The sequence below is a fragment of the Hermetia illucens genome, chromosome 1, assembly GCF_905115235.1.
Source record: "Hermetia illucens chromosome 1, iHerIll2.2.curated.20191125, whole genome shotgun sequence".
NCBI lineage: Eukaryota > Metazoa > Arthropoda > Insecta > Diptera > Stratiomyidae > Hermetia > Hermetia illucens.
The window spans coordinates 91351491-91367997 of record NC_051849.1 but is presented as its reverse complement, the minus strand read 5'-3'; the positions used below and the strand labels follow the sequence as shown (position 1 = coordinate 91367997).

Below are 16507 nucleotides of genomic sequence, written 5' to 3'. Positions count from 1 at the left end.
TAAATTATTCCATGGAAAGCAATCGAGGGGAGACCTTCCAGCACAGCTGTGAAACAAGTTCAACAATACGGGAGGGTGTCTTTAGTCTTTAGACAACAAGTCTCCGACTTCACAACACAGTGGAAAAACCTAGATTCCGTAAATTTTAATTTCCCACTGCAAAAGGTATGTGAATGGGTTTACCGAATCATGGCAATTTGTATTCAAATACCCTCCTTTGGGGCAGCCATGGACAGGCTGTGATTACTTGATAAGGCTCATCGTTCCCTTGTTTACGATGGAGAAAAGCTATTTTTCGAACCAGACTAAGTAATACACAGAAGTGCCAACATTTCCGTCCACCAGTAGAAATTCCAAAACATCAATTTATTCCACAAAATCTTACCGTGGTTAAACTGAAGGAGAAAAGACATAAATTACTCTTATGCGATTCGATAAATCTTTAAAAAAAGGGATGAAAACTGAACTATTTAAAGAAGTTAAGCGAATTTGGGGCAAATTTCTAAAACAGGCAATATGCTATTATTAACCTTGTTTGAGCAGATATCGAAATGGGATGTACTTGAGAGAACTAGATTTCATACAGATGCACTATTGAGAATTCTCTCAGATTTTTCGATCTGATAAGTTCTGAGAACAAGACCTGTGCTCCTTAACCTTAAATAAGCCGGGAAACTAGAAGTTGAATGCTTCAGGCATGAAAGATTTTGTTTATTTCTCATAAAAGAATCTTTGAGTTGAAATTTGTACCTGTTGCACCTACCTCGTAAATTGTATGCATTTAGTTTCCCAGAATATTTACTTCAATGTGATTCTGGCAATTTATACCATCTTTGTCAGTAATAGCGTGATTTCCACCTAACTGTTATGTTCTATAAGTAGCATAACCTGCAAAACTTCATGATTCTAGGGTAAATCTAAGGAGGCTTTCTAGCGAATTTCTAACAAATATGCTAAAAAGAAACATATTATTAACTTTATTTAAACATATATCGGCATGGATAGTATTTTGACTCCTAGATACCGTGCGCCATAATTTTTGTCAAATTTTTGATAAAAGAAAATAAAAGAAAAGAAGAAAATTATTAGATTCTTGCAAACCATTCATCCGGAGCTGTAAAGGTAGAGGCGGGGGGGCATATTAGTTTTATAATCGTGTTTTTTTTTTAAAGAATTTTCATTTTCCGAGTTGTGATAATCTAGGCAGACGCGGGATTTGACCTAATACTAACAATGAGCACCAAGCATTTAAGCTGGAATGGTCCTACCTAGTTGAAAGATAAAGAAGCATGATGGTATTCGGTGGTAGGTTAGTGAGCGAATCCGTCCAGAACTCCCCGTAACATCGAACACGTATGCAGAATGGTGTATTTAAACCTTGGATCATAGTGATGAGATGATGATGATGAGATTCCAACGTCTCTAACGCCAAACCACATATTGTGCACTGGTAAGGTCGGGTGGCGACTACACCATAAATCCCTCCGTCTCAGCAAAGAGCTCCCCAGCAGCAGACAGCCATTTGTTCGACAAATGAAAATCGACAAAGGGCTGCCAAATGCAATTCACGTGCTTACCATCCATTGCCTTCGACTTCCATTCATCGTTCCACTCCTGGTTTGATTTCCAGTCAGAGGATTGAAAGATCGATCCATCAAGTTAAGTGCAGTCAGTCCACAGTTTGCCTTACAAATAGCCACTTGCAGAGGACTCGCCTACTGTTTGCTATAAAAATAAGTCTGTAACGAGTCGACTTGGTGGTGATGTTGTGTTGCCACGTCAACCACGCCCCTAACGCCGGTGTTACGAGGCAGTTTTGTGGCGGAGCGATACCAAGCGCACTGAGGGGGCGCGTAACCTGCCACAAGGCCGGTTAGAGTAATCGCGTGAAGTAGGCCTTGCCAGCTCACTTTGGCATGTAAAAATTTTGGAAAAATAATTGAATTACGCTTTTACTTGTCACTCCCGCAGTTTTACATTTTTAATAGAATTAGAATTATCATTTATTCTATTCTGTCCTTTAATTTTTATTCTTCTTTTAAATTTATTACCATTTTCTGCTTAAATAGCTAGTTTTATTTGGTTTGTAAGCTTCATTCCTCTTGCTCACTTTCTCTCTAAACCGCAAAGCTTGCTCTAATAGAGGAACAACCTCCAATATAATAACCCGAAGATATCAAGGTCGAGTAGGAATCCCAAAAACCGCGCCTTATTGTACATTGTGGTAGGAGAAGGATCGATTGAGGTTGCGATCCGTCGTGGACATTCCCTTTCGATCGTGGCACTCGCGCGTTCTAGCCGTTTTTTTTTAAGATTTTGTGTAAAACAAAACTTTATTAAAACGACTATACTATTGACATGAAATTTAGTGCTGCTAACAATGCTTCGCCATGAGTAAGCGCACTGCGTTTATTGCGTCGGTAGTTTCGTAGTTTTTGCCAACCCGGCTTGATTAACGGTTTCGCGAATGCGGTTTACGAGAATACGTTCAACAAACTTCATGGAATGGGACAGTTACCGAGGCGATCGGTAATTTGGACAGTCTGCTGGATTGCCTTCCTTTTCATCTTTTGGAATTGTGGTGGTTTCTTGCCTTCTTCTGGTGTTTTACCTTCCTCAATAACCCGGTTGAAAAACACACTGAGCCACAGCGCCGCGTCCGAGCTCCTCATCTTCCGCTCAGATGGGATATCGTCAGGTCCTATTGCTTTCATCGATTCAATTTACGTCACGGTGTTTCAGTTACGTCACGGTGTTTTATGCGGGTACCTGTCTCGTGGATTTAATTCCACGGTCTTCTTAAGACACGGATTGATTTTGTAACCTCAATCAGAGCTCCGCCGCAGTAAGCTACAACGGTACCAGTCTATACCGAGTGCCTGGCGCAGCATTCATACTGGTGGATGCAAAACCTACATAAATCTTTACCGAACTAAGGAGTAGGGGATCCGTGTTGAAACGCAAAACCACGCTGAGACTCGAAAGTCTCTGTTTGCTTGAACGTAGCCACAACCCTCATGAAGCTCCCAGTAGGGGGCCAACCGCAAACAACCGAGCTTAATGCACATACGACAGGAGTTCACCCGAAGTATGTAAACTCAGGGGCTATCCCATGGTACCAGTATACCCCTGGTAAGCTTTCGTGACTATTGCCACTTCAGATGAATCCCTGTGCAGACTCCGGTCTGATCGCCCTAATTAGGTTTTTTAAGCATTCGCCTCTCCTGGTGCCACCACTATGAAGGTTCTCCTCGGCCACTTAGTTTTGGTTCGGCCTATACGGTCGCCGCCTCGTATTCGTCCCCGCCACCTCTGAGCACCACAAGTTGCGCTGATAGATGGAATTGCTTCAAGTGTCGGAAGGGCTTGTAGAAGTGAAGAATGAACAAATTCTATCGAAAGATTCTCGCCATCTATCCGTCGCGGTTCGACGGTCGGTAAGCAAAGTACGGTCCTTGTCATTATCGCAACACAAGCGTTCGAAATCCAGTGCCTAGAGATCTCTCTCGCCATCCCAAATGTCCAGTTAATCGTTTTTGCGACCGGTAATAGCGCTTTCTTTGCTTCCCGGGTTGCATTCGAGAAACTTATGGTAGAGGCATTTCTTTTAGCGGATCTTTATGTGGACATCGTCATTGGAAACCCAAGTATCTTATTCGATGTATCCTAACCTAACCTAGCTTGGTCACACCGAGGGTGGCATATGTCGCTTTTGGAACGTTGGTTTAACCTGGTTCCACACTTCTTCGCCAGTTGTAATGGTTAGTTATCGCGTAAATGAGATGATTTCTTCTTTCTTTTTCTAAGCAATGGTCACCATCTAATATGCGACGGGCCAGTGCGTTGCTTACGCTGTCTTATCGGTAGCTTCATTCGCAGGACACCAATCAACGTCCGAAGTTGAGGTACGATGGTCTCGTAGGGAACGACTTTGCAGTCAGTAATGGTGGTAAAGTATCGGCACCCGCAATGATAATATAGTCATCACAAGCACATTACATGTCTTTGTATCGAGAAGTTGCCAGAAGGCACCTTTCTGACGGCGGGTTGACCTGTTTATGCTGCGTACGGAAACCCTCGGAGATGGCAATATCAAGGCTATATTGAGTATGTGGGCTACCAAAATAGGGAAGTTTGTAGCCATTTTCCATGTCGCAATTGCTTGGCATCATACCTTCGGGTTTCTTGTAGAGCGCAAATATTAATGGGCCTTTCCCAAAGGGTTCTTGCAAGTTACTCCTTCTTTCCAGTGGGGAAGTCAATATTTACCGTGCTGACACTTATTTATTTTGCTTGGACTGATTTACTTACGTCCTGACGCGGTCCATGCGTCAAAACTATTTTCCCAATTCTCGGCAGGACTGGGGCCCTGCTGCCGCATCGGGTGAGGTGAACGCCTTAGCATTTCTCCGAGGCTTAGGATATCTCAAGACGATCATTTTGTTTTCAACGACATTGGATCATTGGTCGGAGATTGGTCAGACATTGGTCGACCGGCAGTGGGACCCGCTACCAAGAGAGATCAGGTAGGGTTTCGTATACTGATTATTTCTCTAATTGTACCTTATTTATCTCTTTCCCTGATCTCAGGATTTTTTTATTGTTCTACTGGGGACACTACAAAGTACGGTCCCTCAAACCCTCCTCCTTTATCTGGGCGTGGGAAATGCACTTAACAAGCTTCAATTGGATTGTTGCGCCAACGATTATTATAAATTCTGCTTTCTTTTCAGATAACTAATAGGCACTGAGTTAAAGTTGATTGCCCTAGGAAGACCATTTAGTGAATGTTCTTCTAGCAATGACTAAGGAACGTGGAAGAGGCGATCTATCTCAGTTGGATTTTGAAGAGAAACAAACCAAAGCGAGTAGCATAACCCCGTAAGTAAAAACATTCACTTTGCTGTCTCCATACTGTATTGGGCGCTACTACATCTCTTTCCCCCTTCCCCTTCTTCTCCTTAAAGATGAAAATTTTTCGGTAAAATTTTCAATAATATATGTATTTTTTTTCTCATTTGACCTCTCAACAAAATTAAAACTGGAAAGCAAATTTTCTAGGCATATAAATGAAAAATAAAGTTGAAAAATATATGTAAACTAGCACTTATAATTAAATTATAAAAATTATATAATTATAATAATAAGGTGAAATTCAGCAAACATGTTCAATGTTGCGGGCAGTTTGTAGCGGATTCTCCCATTAACCTACTACCGGTCATCACCATCAGAGCCCCTTTATATTTGAAGGATGTTTTCCTTTGTGACGCTGCGGAGTGCAATCTCTTCAATGATTTTGAGTGTTATTATTGGAGTTTTGAATTATGACACAAAAATTTTAATTAACAAATTTGACAATCGTTTGTGTTTTTTCTGCTGTCAATGTGGGCTTCTCTAAAGAGAAGGCGGTTGGTGGTGAGCTCATCTCCATTTGTAGTAATCTGAATCCAAAAATTTAAATGTTTTCTTATTCTGTATACAAACTTGCCTTTATTGTCCGAACAATGATTATAATTTTACCTAAAAATGGTGGAGTTATAAAAAAAATCTTCAAAAATGGCGTCTATTTGTCATCGAAAATCCAGAATAAAAGTAAGAAATTATTAACGAAAATACATAATCGTGTAGAAACTTCAGTTCGATTTCAATAGAAATTTCAGTATTTCCCACTAGTTAGAAAAATGTGGGCTTGAGTAAAGGCGTGCGCACATCAACATGAACGTGTTCTTGGTAAATATTTTGAATTTTCGTCTGCAGGATATTCCCAACATATTCCGTTTTTAAGGTTTTGTGTAAACACAAAACCTTATTAAAATCGGTTTACTGTCTGTCTGTCTGTCTGTCCGTCTGTCTGTCTGTCTGTCTGTCTGTCTGTCCGTCTGTCTGTCCGTCCGTCACACGCATTTTTCTCGGAGACGGTTGCAGCGATTGACACCAAATTTAGTGGAAAGGTGGGAACTGCGAACGGTCACGCATACAGTGAATTACATCCTTTTACAACGAATTTAAGGGGGGTCCCCATACATGCAAAAGGGGGGTGTAAATTTTTTTTTCATCAAATATAGTCATGTGGGGTATCAAATTAAAGGTCTCGATCAGTACTTTTCGAAGCTGGTCTTAGTTTTCATATTTGTTGGAAAGGTGGGGAGTGCGGGTGGTCGCAAGTGACCATTCCTTTACGGGGGCCATTCTCAGAAACTACTCAACCGAAAAATCTGAAAAAAATCAAAAGGTTGCCACTATATGGTACCTGGGCTCCGAAATACCTTCCATGCCGATAGCTGTTTAAATAAAGTTAATAATAGTATATTACTATAATTTTTAGTAATTTGCTGCAGAACCCCCCTTAAATTCATGCTAGGACCACGAAATTTCGCAACAATATAGGGTATAATATAGAGCATGATCTAACCAAGTTTGGTAGAAATCGCACTATTACTAACAAAGTTATAATACGTCAAAGTTGTCGCTTCTTCGCAAATTCAAGACTATAAATGTCAACATCATCCGAAAGTGGATATTCCCACATAATATATGCATATATTACGTGCTACGTACTAAGGAATACACAAAACCTTTCGTACCTGAAGCGTCCAGCTTCCGGTTTCCCGACTTGTTCAAATTTATATAAAACTAGCTGGCCCTTCGAACTTAGTTCCGCCTTAGAGGCAAAAAATAACCAGATTTTTGATATTAAGTTAATTTTTTTATTAATCAAGTATTTCAATGATTCTTTAACAAGCTGCACCCTTCAGTTAAGCACCTTGTGATACACACATTTTTTGTTTTATCATCAGGCGCAAGAACAAACAACGCAGATGGTCTTCCGACCCGTGAACATGCCACATATAATTGAACATTGATTTTCCAGATCCATTTTGAATTATGTAGTTTAGGTCATCTACATCTTTATTCGTAGCCGCTAAAATTGCTCGCTCACTCAACCATTCACTATTTTTCTAGTTAGCAATGATGTTTGGGAATACTTTGTTGATAAGTTCGTCTTTCGATGAGACAAAGTTACAGAAATTCTGAGGAAATGAAATCAATCCGCTTGATTCGTCGACAGGTACTCGACCATTACCGATAGTCAGCAATTGCTTAGAGAAATCTTCAGGATTAAGCAATGTAACTCTCATGTTTTTTGTCAGTTGAAGTTTCTTCACATAGCGCCATAGATTCGATGATTTGAAGCAAGCGTTTATTTCGTCGGTAGCCGATGACTTTAGAATTACTGGCAGTGTTTGGCGGAAATCGCCAGACAGTACAATCATTCATCATCATCAACGGCGCAACAACCGGTATCCGGTCTAGGCGTGCCTTAATGAAGAACTCCAGACATCCCGGTTTTGCGCCGAGATGTACCAATTCCATATCCCTAAAAGCTGTCTGGCGTCTTGACCTACGCCATCGCTCGATCTCAGGCAGGGTCCATACGGATTAAGTCACCCCCCACCATAACCTATTGAGCCGGATTTTATCGAAAACTTGACGGTCATGGTATCGCTCATAGATTTTATCGTTGTGTAGGCTACGGAATCGGTCAGCCTCCAAGTTTCCGAGGAGTACATAAGGAGTGGCAAGATCATAGTCTTGTACAGTAAGAGCTTTGATACTATGGTGAGACGTCTCGAGCGGAACAGTTTTTGTAAGCTGAAATAGACTATGTTGGCTGATAACAACGGTGTGCGGATTTCATCATCGTACCTGTTATTGGTTGTGATTTTCGACGCTAGATAGGAGAAATTATCAACGCTCTCAAAGTTGTAGTCTCCTATCTTTATTCTTCCCGTTTGACCAGTACGGTTTGATGTTGCTGGTTGGTTGGTTTTTGGTGCTGACGTTGCCACCATATACTTTGTCTTGCCTTCATTGATGTGCAGCCCAAGATCTCGCACTACCTGCTCGATCTGGATGAAGGCCGTTTGTATGTCTCATTGATCTTTCAATGTTCGGTTAAGTGCTTCTAATGCACCTTTTTGCGCCATTGTGCATTCGCAATAGATGATGATTTTTGATGCTGATAAAACTTTGGCCATGGCGCAGTTTTTTTAAATATTACATGTTGGTTCTTCAATAGTTTGAAGATTTAACGGCAATTTTAATGCTGAATGAACCGTACGGCATCCTTCTAACAATGTGGCTGCTAGTCCAGAGGAAGCAACCGCAAGCGCAATGTTGGATCTCGCACGAACAGTCGCTTAAACTACTGACATGAGGAATGTCTTACCAGTTCGACCAGGGGCATCGAGGGAATATAAACCACCATTTCCATCATCAATTGCCTTCATTAATGTATCATAAACTTCCTTTTGTTGGGGATTCAACAGTGGTACATTCGTTTGAACTACTAAATCTAATTCTTGGTGATCATATTCACGTTCCCGTTTCAATTCTCGATTAAATGCGTCATTCATTTCGCGATTTGGCGCTGGCATTCCTAACCTTCATCGTATTCTAGTAAATTGAATTCTTCACTTGTAGCACGATATATTGGGAATACCATTAACAGTCCGTAGTCACTCAAATGACGTTGGCCCACGCACATTTACCAGCAACAACCGCAAATATCATAGAACCGTTCATCATTCTTTGAATGAACTGTATACATACGACCAGGAGCATCAGTAGAACACACATCCGGATAACCAGGAACCGTATCGCCTTACTTCCGTCGTTGGAAATTCTACGATGAAGCATTCCAAAATTCGATCGTCTTGGTCGCGGCATTGTTAATGATGATTCAAAGAGCCATTGTACTCGCCACCCCCGTCTAACGGAATATTCCAGACGTTAACGTTAGATACTACGAACACTTTCTTGTATAGTATAATCATTAACCTAGCGAAATGTGTATTTTTTGGGATGCTCCATTTCAAGGATTATTTATTTCTCATAATATGGAGCTCAAATTTAAGAAGAAATCGATGCATATCTCACGATTCGAAAAAAAAACAGTATTCTGGGCCAAAGTTGGTACGATCGCCTTCGAAGGATACAAAAGAAATCTGTCATAAAAGTAGTTTTTGATCAATGACAAAACGACACCGTAGCAGGAACTTAGCAGCAGATACGTTGCTTAGTTTAGAATAAATCGAAACACCAACAGTTGTTACGTTCTATAATACAGGGTGCGGCAGCATAACTTCCTTTTTTCAAAACTCAATAAAAACTATTGTATGCATCGGAAAATATTTATTTATTTTTTATAATGTAGGTACGTGTCTAAAGTTTTTATTTACATTGTTTTGAAGATCAAATCTGTTAGGTGACGTCCCCCATTCTCCATACATTGCGTAAACCGATTTCTGGCGTTTGTCATGACTCTTGTTAGCATAGCAGGTGTTATGTTGGCAATTTCTTCTTGGATGTTGGTCTTCAAATCTTGTAGGCTTCTTGGACGGTTCACATAAACACGGGATTTCAAAAAACCCCATAGAAAAAAATCACAAGGGGACAGATCGGGAGAGCGTGCCGGCAATTCCAAATCGCCTCTAATTGAGATAAGGCGCTCTGGAAAGTGTTCCCTCAAAACAGCTATCGATGCTCTTGAAGTGTGTGCTGATGCACCGTCTTGTTGGAACCAAGTGTCCCCCAAATCCAAATTTTCTAGCCGTGGGAAAAAAAAATTCTGTAGCATGTTTACATACCGGTCCGAATTGACTGTCACTGTAACCTCATTTTCCTCAAAAAACCAGGGACCAATAATTCCAGCTGAGGAAATTGCACACCACACTGTGACTTTGGGTGAATGCAAAGGCTTTTGATGCAATTCTCGAGGGTTGGTGTCAGCCCAGTAGCGCATGTTTTGTTTGTTAACCGACCCACACAAATGAAAATGGGCTTCATCGCTAAAAAAAACAATAGCACCCTCGGGAACGACATCAAGAAGCTCACACGCGTTCATCCGAGAATTGAAGTCACGTTCTGAAAGTTCCTGCACTATCGCCATCTTATAGGGATGAAAATGAAGATCATCACGAAGAATTCTTCTCACAGAACGATCGGATAGTCCAAGGGCAGATGCGTGTTTGCGCGCAGAACGCCGTGGCGATCGCAACATTGACGCTCTCACTGCTTCAATGTTTTCAGGTGATCTAACGGGCCGAGGGACTCCAGTTCTTCCTTTTGTCGCACTTGCAGTTTGTCTGAATGTAGTGACCCATATAACAATTGATTTGCGGTCTGGGACAGGAGCCCACGGGGCAAAAGCGATTCCGAAATGCACGCTGTGTTGCAATAACCGAACATCCTCTTGAAAAGTAAACCTCAACGGCAAAGGCACGCTCCTCACTATTCCAACGCATGATGGCGACTGAACCGTGTCGGGACAAAACTTTACAGTATCCCCTCTTGAACGAGACCACTAGCGCTCCGCTATGACATCAACTAACTGAGTGGCGCGCATTTTAAAAAAGGAAGTTATGCTGCCGCACCCTGTATATCATTAGATGATGCACGTTTCGGTGGAGTTTCGGTGGAGAGTCACAACAGATCAGGGAGCGTAATTTAAAGCGACGTGGTTGCGTTGTGTGATGTGTCCGAAGTACCAATCTTAAACGGACTTGCTTTCTGCAGTTCATCTGGGAGAGAGAACGACATTCAAAGAGGATTTAAATGCCACAGCAGCCGAAATGGTCTCCACTATATCTTTGTTTCTGACTTTCTGATAAATTCTTCATGTAAAAAAAATTCGATCGATCCATCTTTCGTTGGAAGTTTGCGAGAAAATATGCGTGCACAAGAGCATGTACAAGTGTTTACATATATTACTGAGGAACGATGCTGCGTGAACGGCACTACAACCACCGTATCTAAGATAGCCACGGTTAGAAGAATTAGTGACTATCATTTTACAATCCTCATCAATGGCAAGAATTCTTACATACTGCAGAGTGCTTAAAACCGGCATATGAATTTTGGAAAAAGCCAGTCAATAGTAGTAATAAATGATGGCAGACATCTCCCGAGTATATACGTGTGAAAGGAAATGATGCTCTTCTTTCGAAAACTTGGAAATGATAGAATGGCAGCTTGAATCTTCCATTTTAATGCTCTCTGATATATGGTTGACTCCCTGTTGGGGTATAGCGCGGTTATCAGAAATGTGCCATTTCCTAGGTCGCCTGTACTCCTTCTCTTCGGCGCCAAGTGCCGTTGGAACGATCCACCCGTCGACCATTTTGAGAGAATGGATTCCATTCCATGTTGTAACCAGCAATGCAATTGTCACCACTCCTTAATGTGTGACCTATACACTGCCACTTCCGTTTCCGACACAGTGCGTGCGGGTCCACGCCTGGGTGCCGTCTGAGTGCTTCGTTTGCACTCTGACGATACAGCGCAGACAGGTGTTGACGAAGGTTTGGAGTTTTCGAGTAACAGTGGGGTTCACTTTCCATGTGTCGCTCCCATATAGCAACACAGAAGGGACACTAGAATAGTCTCAACTTGATCTTAATGTTGAGATAACTGAGATAAAGTTGGCAGAAACCCCACTTTCTAGATATCCAAATTGATCGACGTCTTCGATGTACCTGCCTATTAATGCAGATAGGGAAATCTTTGATTTAGTTGATGTTTATCTTCAGTTTAACACTACTTGCCTCTCTATGCAAATCCAGAGCCACTTGGCCAAGGTCTATGACACGGTGAAAGAGCAAACAGATGTCATGAGCGCAATCGAGGTTTTTGAGGTGACAGGATGCAACCCTGGACTTCAAAATCTTCGAGATTTTACTTGGGTGTAAGATATGGCATTTTGTGCCATCATATGTCGCGCTGATGTTAGTTATCAGCTTCTTCGGAATGTCCCTCCTGCGTAGAGCACCACGGATGCACTCCCTACTCCCGTTATTGAAAGTTTTATTGAAAGTTTTTCCGAAATCGATGAAGAGCAGGTGAATCGAAGATCTAAACTCCTCGCATCGTTCCAAAATGATCTGTATGGTATTGTTGTGGTCAACTTATGAGGATTCGGAATGGAAACCAACCTGCTCTCTGACAATCAAGCTTTTGAGATATATTTTAATACGTTCCAGGATTATTTTAGCTGTTATTTTTGCAACGACAGGGACTGTCACACTCAAAACGTGTGCCTTTTTTGGAATCTTAACGATCCTCCTATTCTTCAACTCTCTGGGAAAAGTCTTGGATTCTCAAAATTTCCGTACGAGTGGAAGCAGCAGATTTGTAGTAACTTTAGGTGCAGCGATGAATAACTCTGCGGGAGATCGTCAAGACCAGCGACTTTACTCGGTTTGTGTAAATCCGCAATTATTTCTCTTCTGCTTAGAGGAGCAGTCCGTATCCCAGCATGCGGATATAGATTGCTCCTCTAAACGATGAACCATTTCATCCACAAGAGGGGCAGCTTCACCGGATGTGATATGGTTAAGAACCATGATGAATCATCATCACATCTTCAGTTGCTCGTCATCGGGGGATTTGAACGTTCTTTGATACGCCGATCACAAAGAACACCAGTTGTAGAATGCTACTACATCCAGATTGCGCTAATGCGTAAAGCAATTTCATAACACAGTTCTCCATTGGCTGATGGCATTGACCCGAGTTATTTAATTGATTCAGTTCTGGGCAGGTCACTGATCGGTCGAAAGAAATTTAGTTTTGTCCACATTCAGTCTGATACTGTCTTGCATGATGGGATCATTCCATACTTAGGCAAGTTGCTCCAGATCATTTTTCCTATTAGACGCTGGGAAAACATGGTCTGCATAAAGCAGTGTCCTTAACAAAAGAAAGATTGATAAACACCGACGCAAATACCCGCCACACTTTGAACTTTCCTTCTCGGATCGTGGTAGAGCAACTAAGCCCAGCGGGCGAGTTCTTCAGGCACTAGGTGTTATCCTTTAGCATACGGTCAAACGCTTTCTCTAAATTCAGAAATGCAACGTAGAGAGAGCAATGCTTCTCACGGTGTTTCTCTATGAATAATCGTATATTGTATCAGTAATACAGTAATTTTTAACAACCCCGGCTCGATTCACGATTGAACGATGTCGCGAATACAGTTAAAAAGAATGCGTTCAAAAATCTTCGTAGTATGGACAGTAACCGGATCAAGCGGTATTTTTACCATTCTGCTGGACTAGCTTTCTTTTTTCATATTATGATAGAACTACGGCATTTTCTTGCCAGTCAGATAGTATTCTTGCTCAATAATCCGATTGAAAAATTCACTGAGCCATAATGTTGGATCTCAGCTTTTCGTTTTCCAGAACGCTGATACGATGTGGTCTGTTGCCTTCCCCGATTTCATTCGTTCTATAACTTCCTCCCCACATGCCGATATTGCTAGGTTCAGTTGCTTCAGTTAAACTTTGCTCAAAATATTTTCACCACCTGTCCGTCGCTGCTTGTCGATCGGTTAGCAAAGTACCGTTCTTGTCATTATCGCAAGAGAAATGTTTAATATCCTGTATGCGGTCGTGTCATCTTTTGGCAAGTCGATACAGATTTCTCTCGCCATCTCGAGTGTCCGGTTTATCGTCAAGATTTTTGTAATGAACGGCTCGGATGACAGCGATCGCTTTTTCTCGGTTGATATTCTAATAAATTTGCCAATTGGCTAGCGTTTAATCTTCGAGAAACTTGCGGTAGGGGCGTTTATTTTCACGGGCCTTCATTTCAACACTGTCATTCCAAAGCCAAGTGTCTCGGTTGATGTACCGCTTACCTGGCTTGGTGACCCCGAGGGTTGCAGAGGCCGCTTTGTGGATCGCCGTCCATGTTTTGCCTCAAACCCTCTTCCTTTGCTTGGGCTTGGGACTAGCACGCTATGTTAATAAAATTATTGTAATATACTATTATTCACCTTATTTGAATAGATATCGATGTGTAAGCCTCTTTGATTTTTTCAATTTTTTCGGATAAGTAATTTGTGAGAATGGGTCCGTGAAAGAAGTGAGCAATTTCGACCCCCCGCATTCCCTGCCTTTCCATGAAATGTCAAAGCTAAGACCGCTACTAACCGAGCATTTGATACCCCACATGCCTATATTTTGTGAAAAAAAATTTATACTCCCACTTTGCATGAATGTACATCCTAGAATGATAGAGCTCATCCTACACGTGACTCTTCACAGTTCCCACCTTTCGTCCAAATTTTGTGTCAATCGCTGTAACCGTTTCTGAGAAAAATGGGTGTGGCAGAGGGGACAGGCAGACTGAAAACCGATTTTAATAATGTTTTGTTTTACACAAAACCTTAAAAAGCGGCCAGAAGTTGGTAAGGCAGGGCAACGTCGTTTGGGTCAGCAAAATAAAAAAAATTTCCTCGCATCTGGCCACTCGCCTGAACGCCTTTGTTAAGGTTGTAAAATAAAACCTTGTTAAGATTTTGTGTGAAGCCCAGAGCTGCAATAAGTCATCATCATCAACGGCGCAACAACCGGTATCCGGTCTAGGCCTGCCTTAATAAGGAACTCCAGATATCCCGGTTTTGCGCCGAGGTCCACCAATTCGATATCCCTAAAGCTGTCTAGCGTCCTGACCTACGCCATCGCTCCATCTTAGGCAGGGTCTGCCTCGTCTTCTTTTCCTACCATATATATTGCACTTATAGACTTTCCGGGCTGGATCATCCCCATCCATACGGATTAAGTGTCCCGCTTACCGTAACCTATTGAGCCGGATTTTATCCATAACTTGACGGTCATGGTATCGCTCATAGATTTCATCGTTGTGTAGGCTACGGAATCGGCCAGCCTCCAAGTTTCCGAGGAGTACATAAGGACTGGCAAGATCATAGTCTTGTACAGTAAGAGCTTTGATCCTATGGTGAGACGTTTCGAGCGGAACAGTTTTTGTAAGCTGAAATAGGCTCTGTTGGCTGACAACAACCGTGCGCGGATTTCATCATCATAGTTGTTATCGGTTGTGATTTTCGACCCTAAATAGGAAAAATTGTCAACGGTCTCAAAGTTGTATTCTCCTATCCTTATTCTTCTTCGTATTTGACCAGTGCGGTTTGATGTTGTTGGTTAATTCGTCTTCGGTGCTGACGTTGAAACCATATATTTTGTCTTGCCTTCATTGATGTGCAGCCCAAGATCTCGCGCCGATTACCGCCTGCTTGATCTGGATGAAGGCAGTTTGTACGTCTCGGGTGGTTCTTCCCACGATGTCGATATCGTCAGCATAGGCCAGTAGCTGGGTGGACTTGAAGAGGATCGTACCTCTTGCATTTACCTCAGCATCACGGATCACTTTCTCGAGGGCCAGGTTAAAGAGGACGCATGATAGGGCATCCCCTTATCGTAGACCGTTGTTGATGTCGAATGGTCTTGAGAGTGATCCTGCTGCTTTTATCTGGCCTCGCACATTGGTCAGGGTCAGCCTAGTCAGTCTTATTAATTTCGTCGGGATACCGAATTCTCTCATGGCCGTGTACAGTTTTACCTTGGCTATGCTACCATAGGCAGCTTTAAAGTCGATGAATAGATGGTGCAACTGTTGTCCATATTCCAACAGTCTTTCCATCGCTTGCCGCACAGAGAAAATCAGATCTGTTGCTGATTTGCCTAGAGTGAAGCCTCTTTGGTACGGGCCAATGATGTCCTGGGCGTATGGGGCTATCCAGCCTAGCAAGATAGAGAAGAATATCTTATAGATGGTACTCAGCAACGTGATACCTCTATAATTGCTGCATTGTGTGATATCTCCCTTTTTATGTATGAGACAGATAATGCCTCGTTGCCAATCGCCAGGCATTGATTCGCTGTCCCATACCTTGAGCAGAAGTTGATGAACCACTTGGTGTAACTGGTCGCCTCCATATTTAACCAATTCGGCTGTAATTCCATCGGCTCCAGGCGACTCATGATTTTTTAGCCGATGAATTGCACGGACTCTTTCTCCTAAACTTGGTGGTGGCAGTATTTGTCCGTCGCCTTCAGTTGGCGGGACCTCCAACTCGCCGATGTTCTGGTTGTTCAGTAGCTCATCAAAGTACTCAACCCATCGCTCTAATATGCCCATTCTGTCGGAAATCAGATTTCCCTCTTTGTCTCGGCAGGATGAGCATCGATGTGTATAATGCTTCACCCTGCTGACTTGTTGGTAAAACTTGCGCGCCTGGTGCGGTTGCTCCCTATACTTTTCTAGTTCACAGACTTGTTGGTTTTCCCAGGCTTCCTTTTTCCGTCTGTGAAGTCGCTTCTCCGCTCAACGGAGTTCGTGATAAGTCTCTGCGCGTTCCCGCGTTCTTTGAGAATGCAACATTACTCGGTATGCGGCATTCTTCCGTTCCGTTGCTAGCTTACATTCATCGTCAAACCAGCCGTTCCGACTCCTTTTGCGGCTGGGGCCAAGTATGTTTGTGGCCTTATCCATGATAACGTTCTTCAGGTGATTGTGAAGATCATTTGTTGATGCTTCATCTCCAGGTCCTCTGTTGACTGCGGTTATTGCGGCATCCATTTCCCTCTTATAGGTGACGCGGAGGACTGTGTTGTGGATGGCTTCAGTGTTCACTCTCACC

At 42.4% G+C, this 16507-nt stretch overlaps 1 protein-coding gene across 2 annotated transcripts in view; it reads left to right on the top strand.

Moving 5' to 3' along the window:
* Positions 1-16507, top strand: part of LOC119646143 (multidrug resistance protein homolog 49-like) — a 42507-nt gene that overhangs the window by 10679 nt on the left and 15321 nt on the right. For both annotated transcript variants that reach the window (XM_038046501.1, XM_038046500.1), the window contains exon 2: positions 4734-4881. In XM_038046501.1, coding sequence (XP_037902429.1) covers positions 4802-4881 — 80 coding nt within the window. In that variant the 5' untranslated portion in view covers positions 4734-4801. The remainder of the gene's footprint in view (positions 1-4733; positions 4882-16507) is intronic.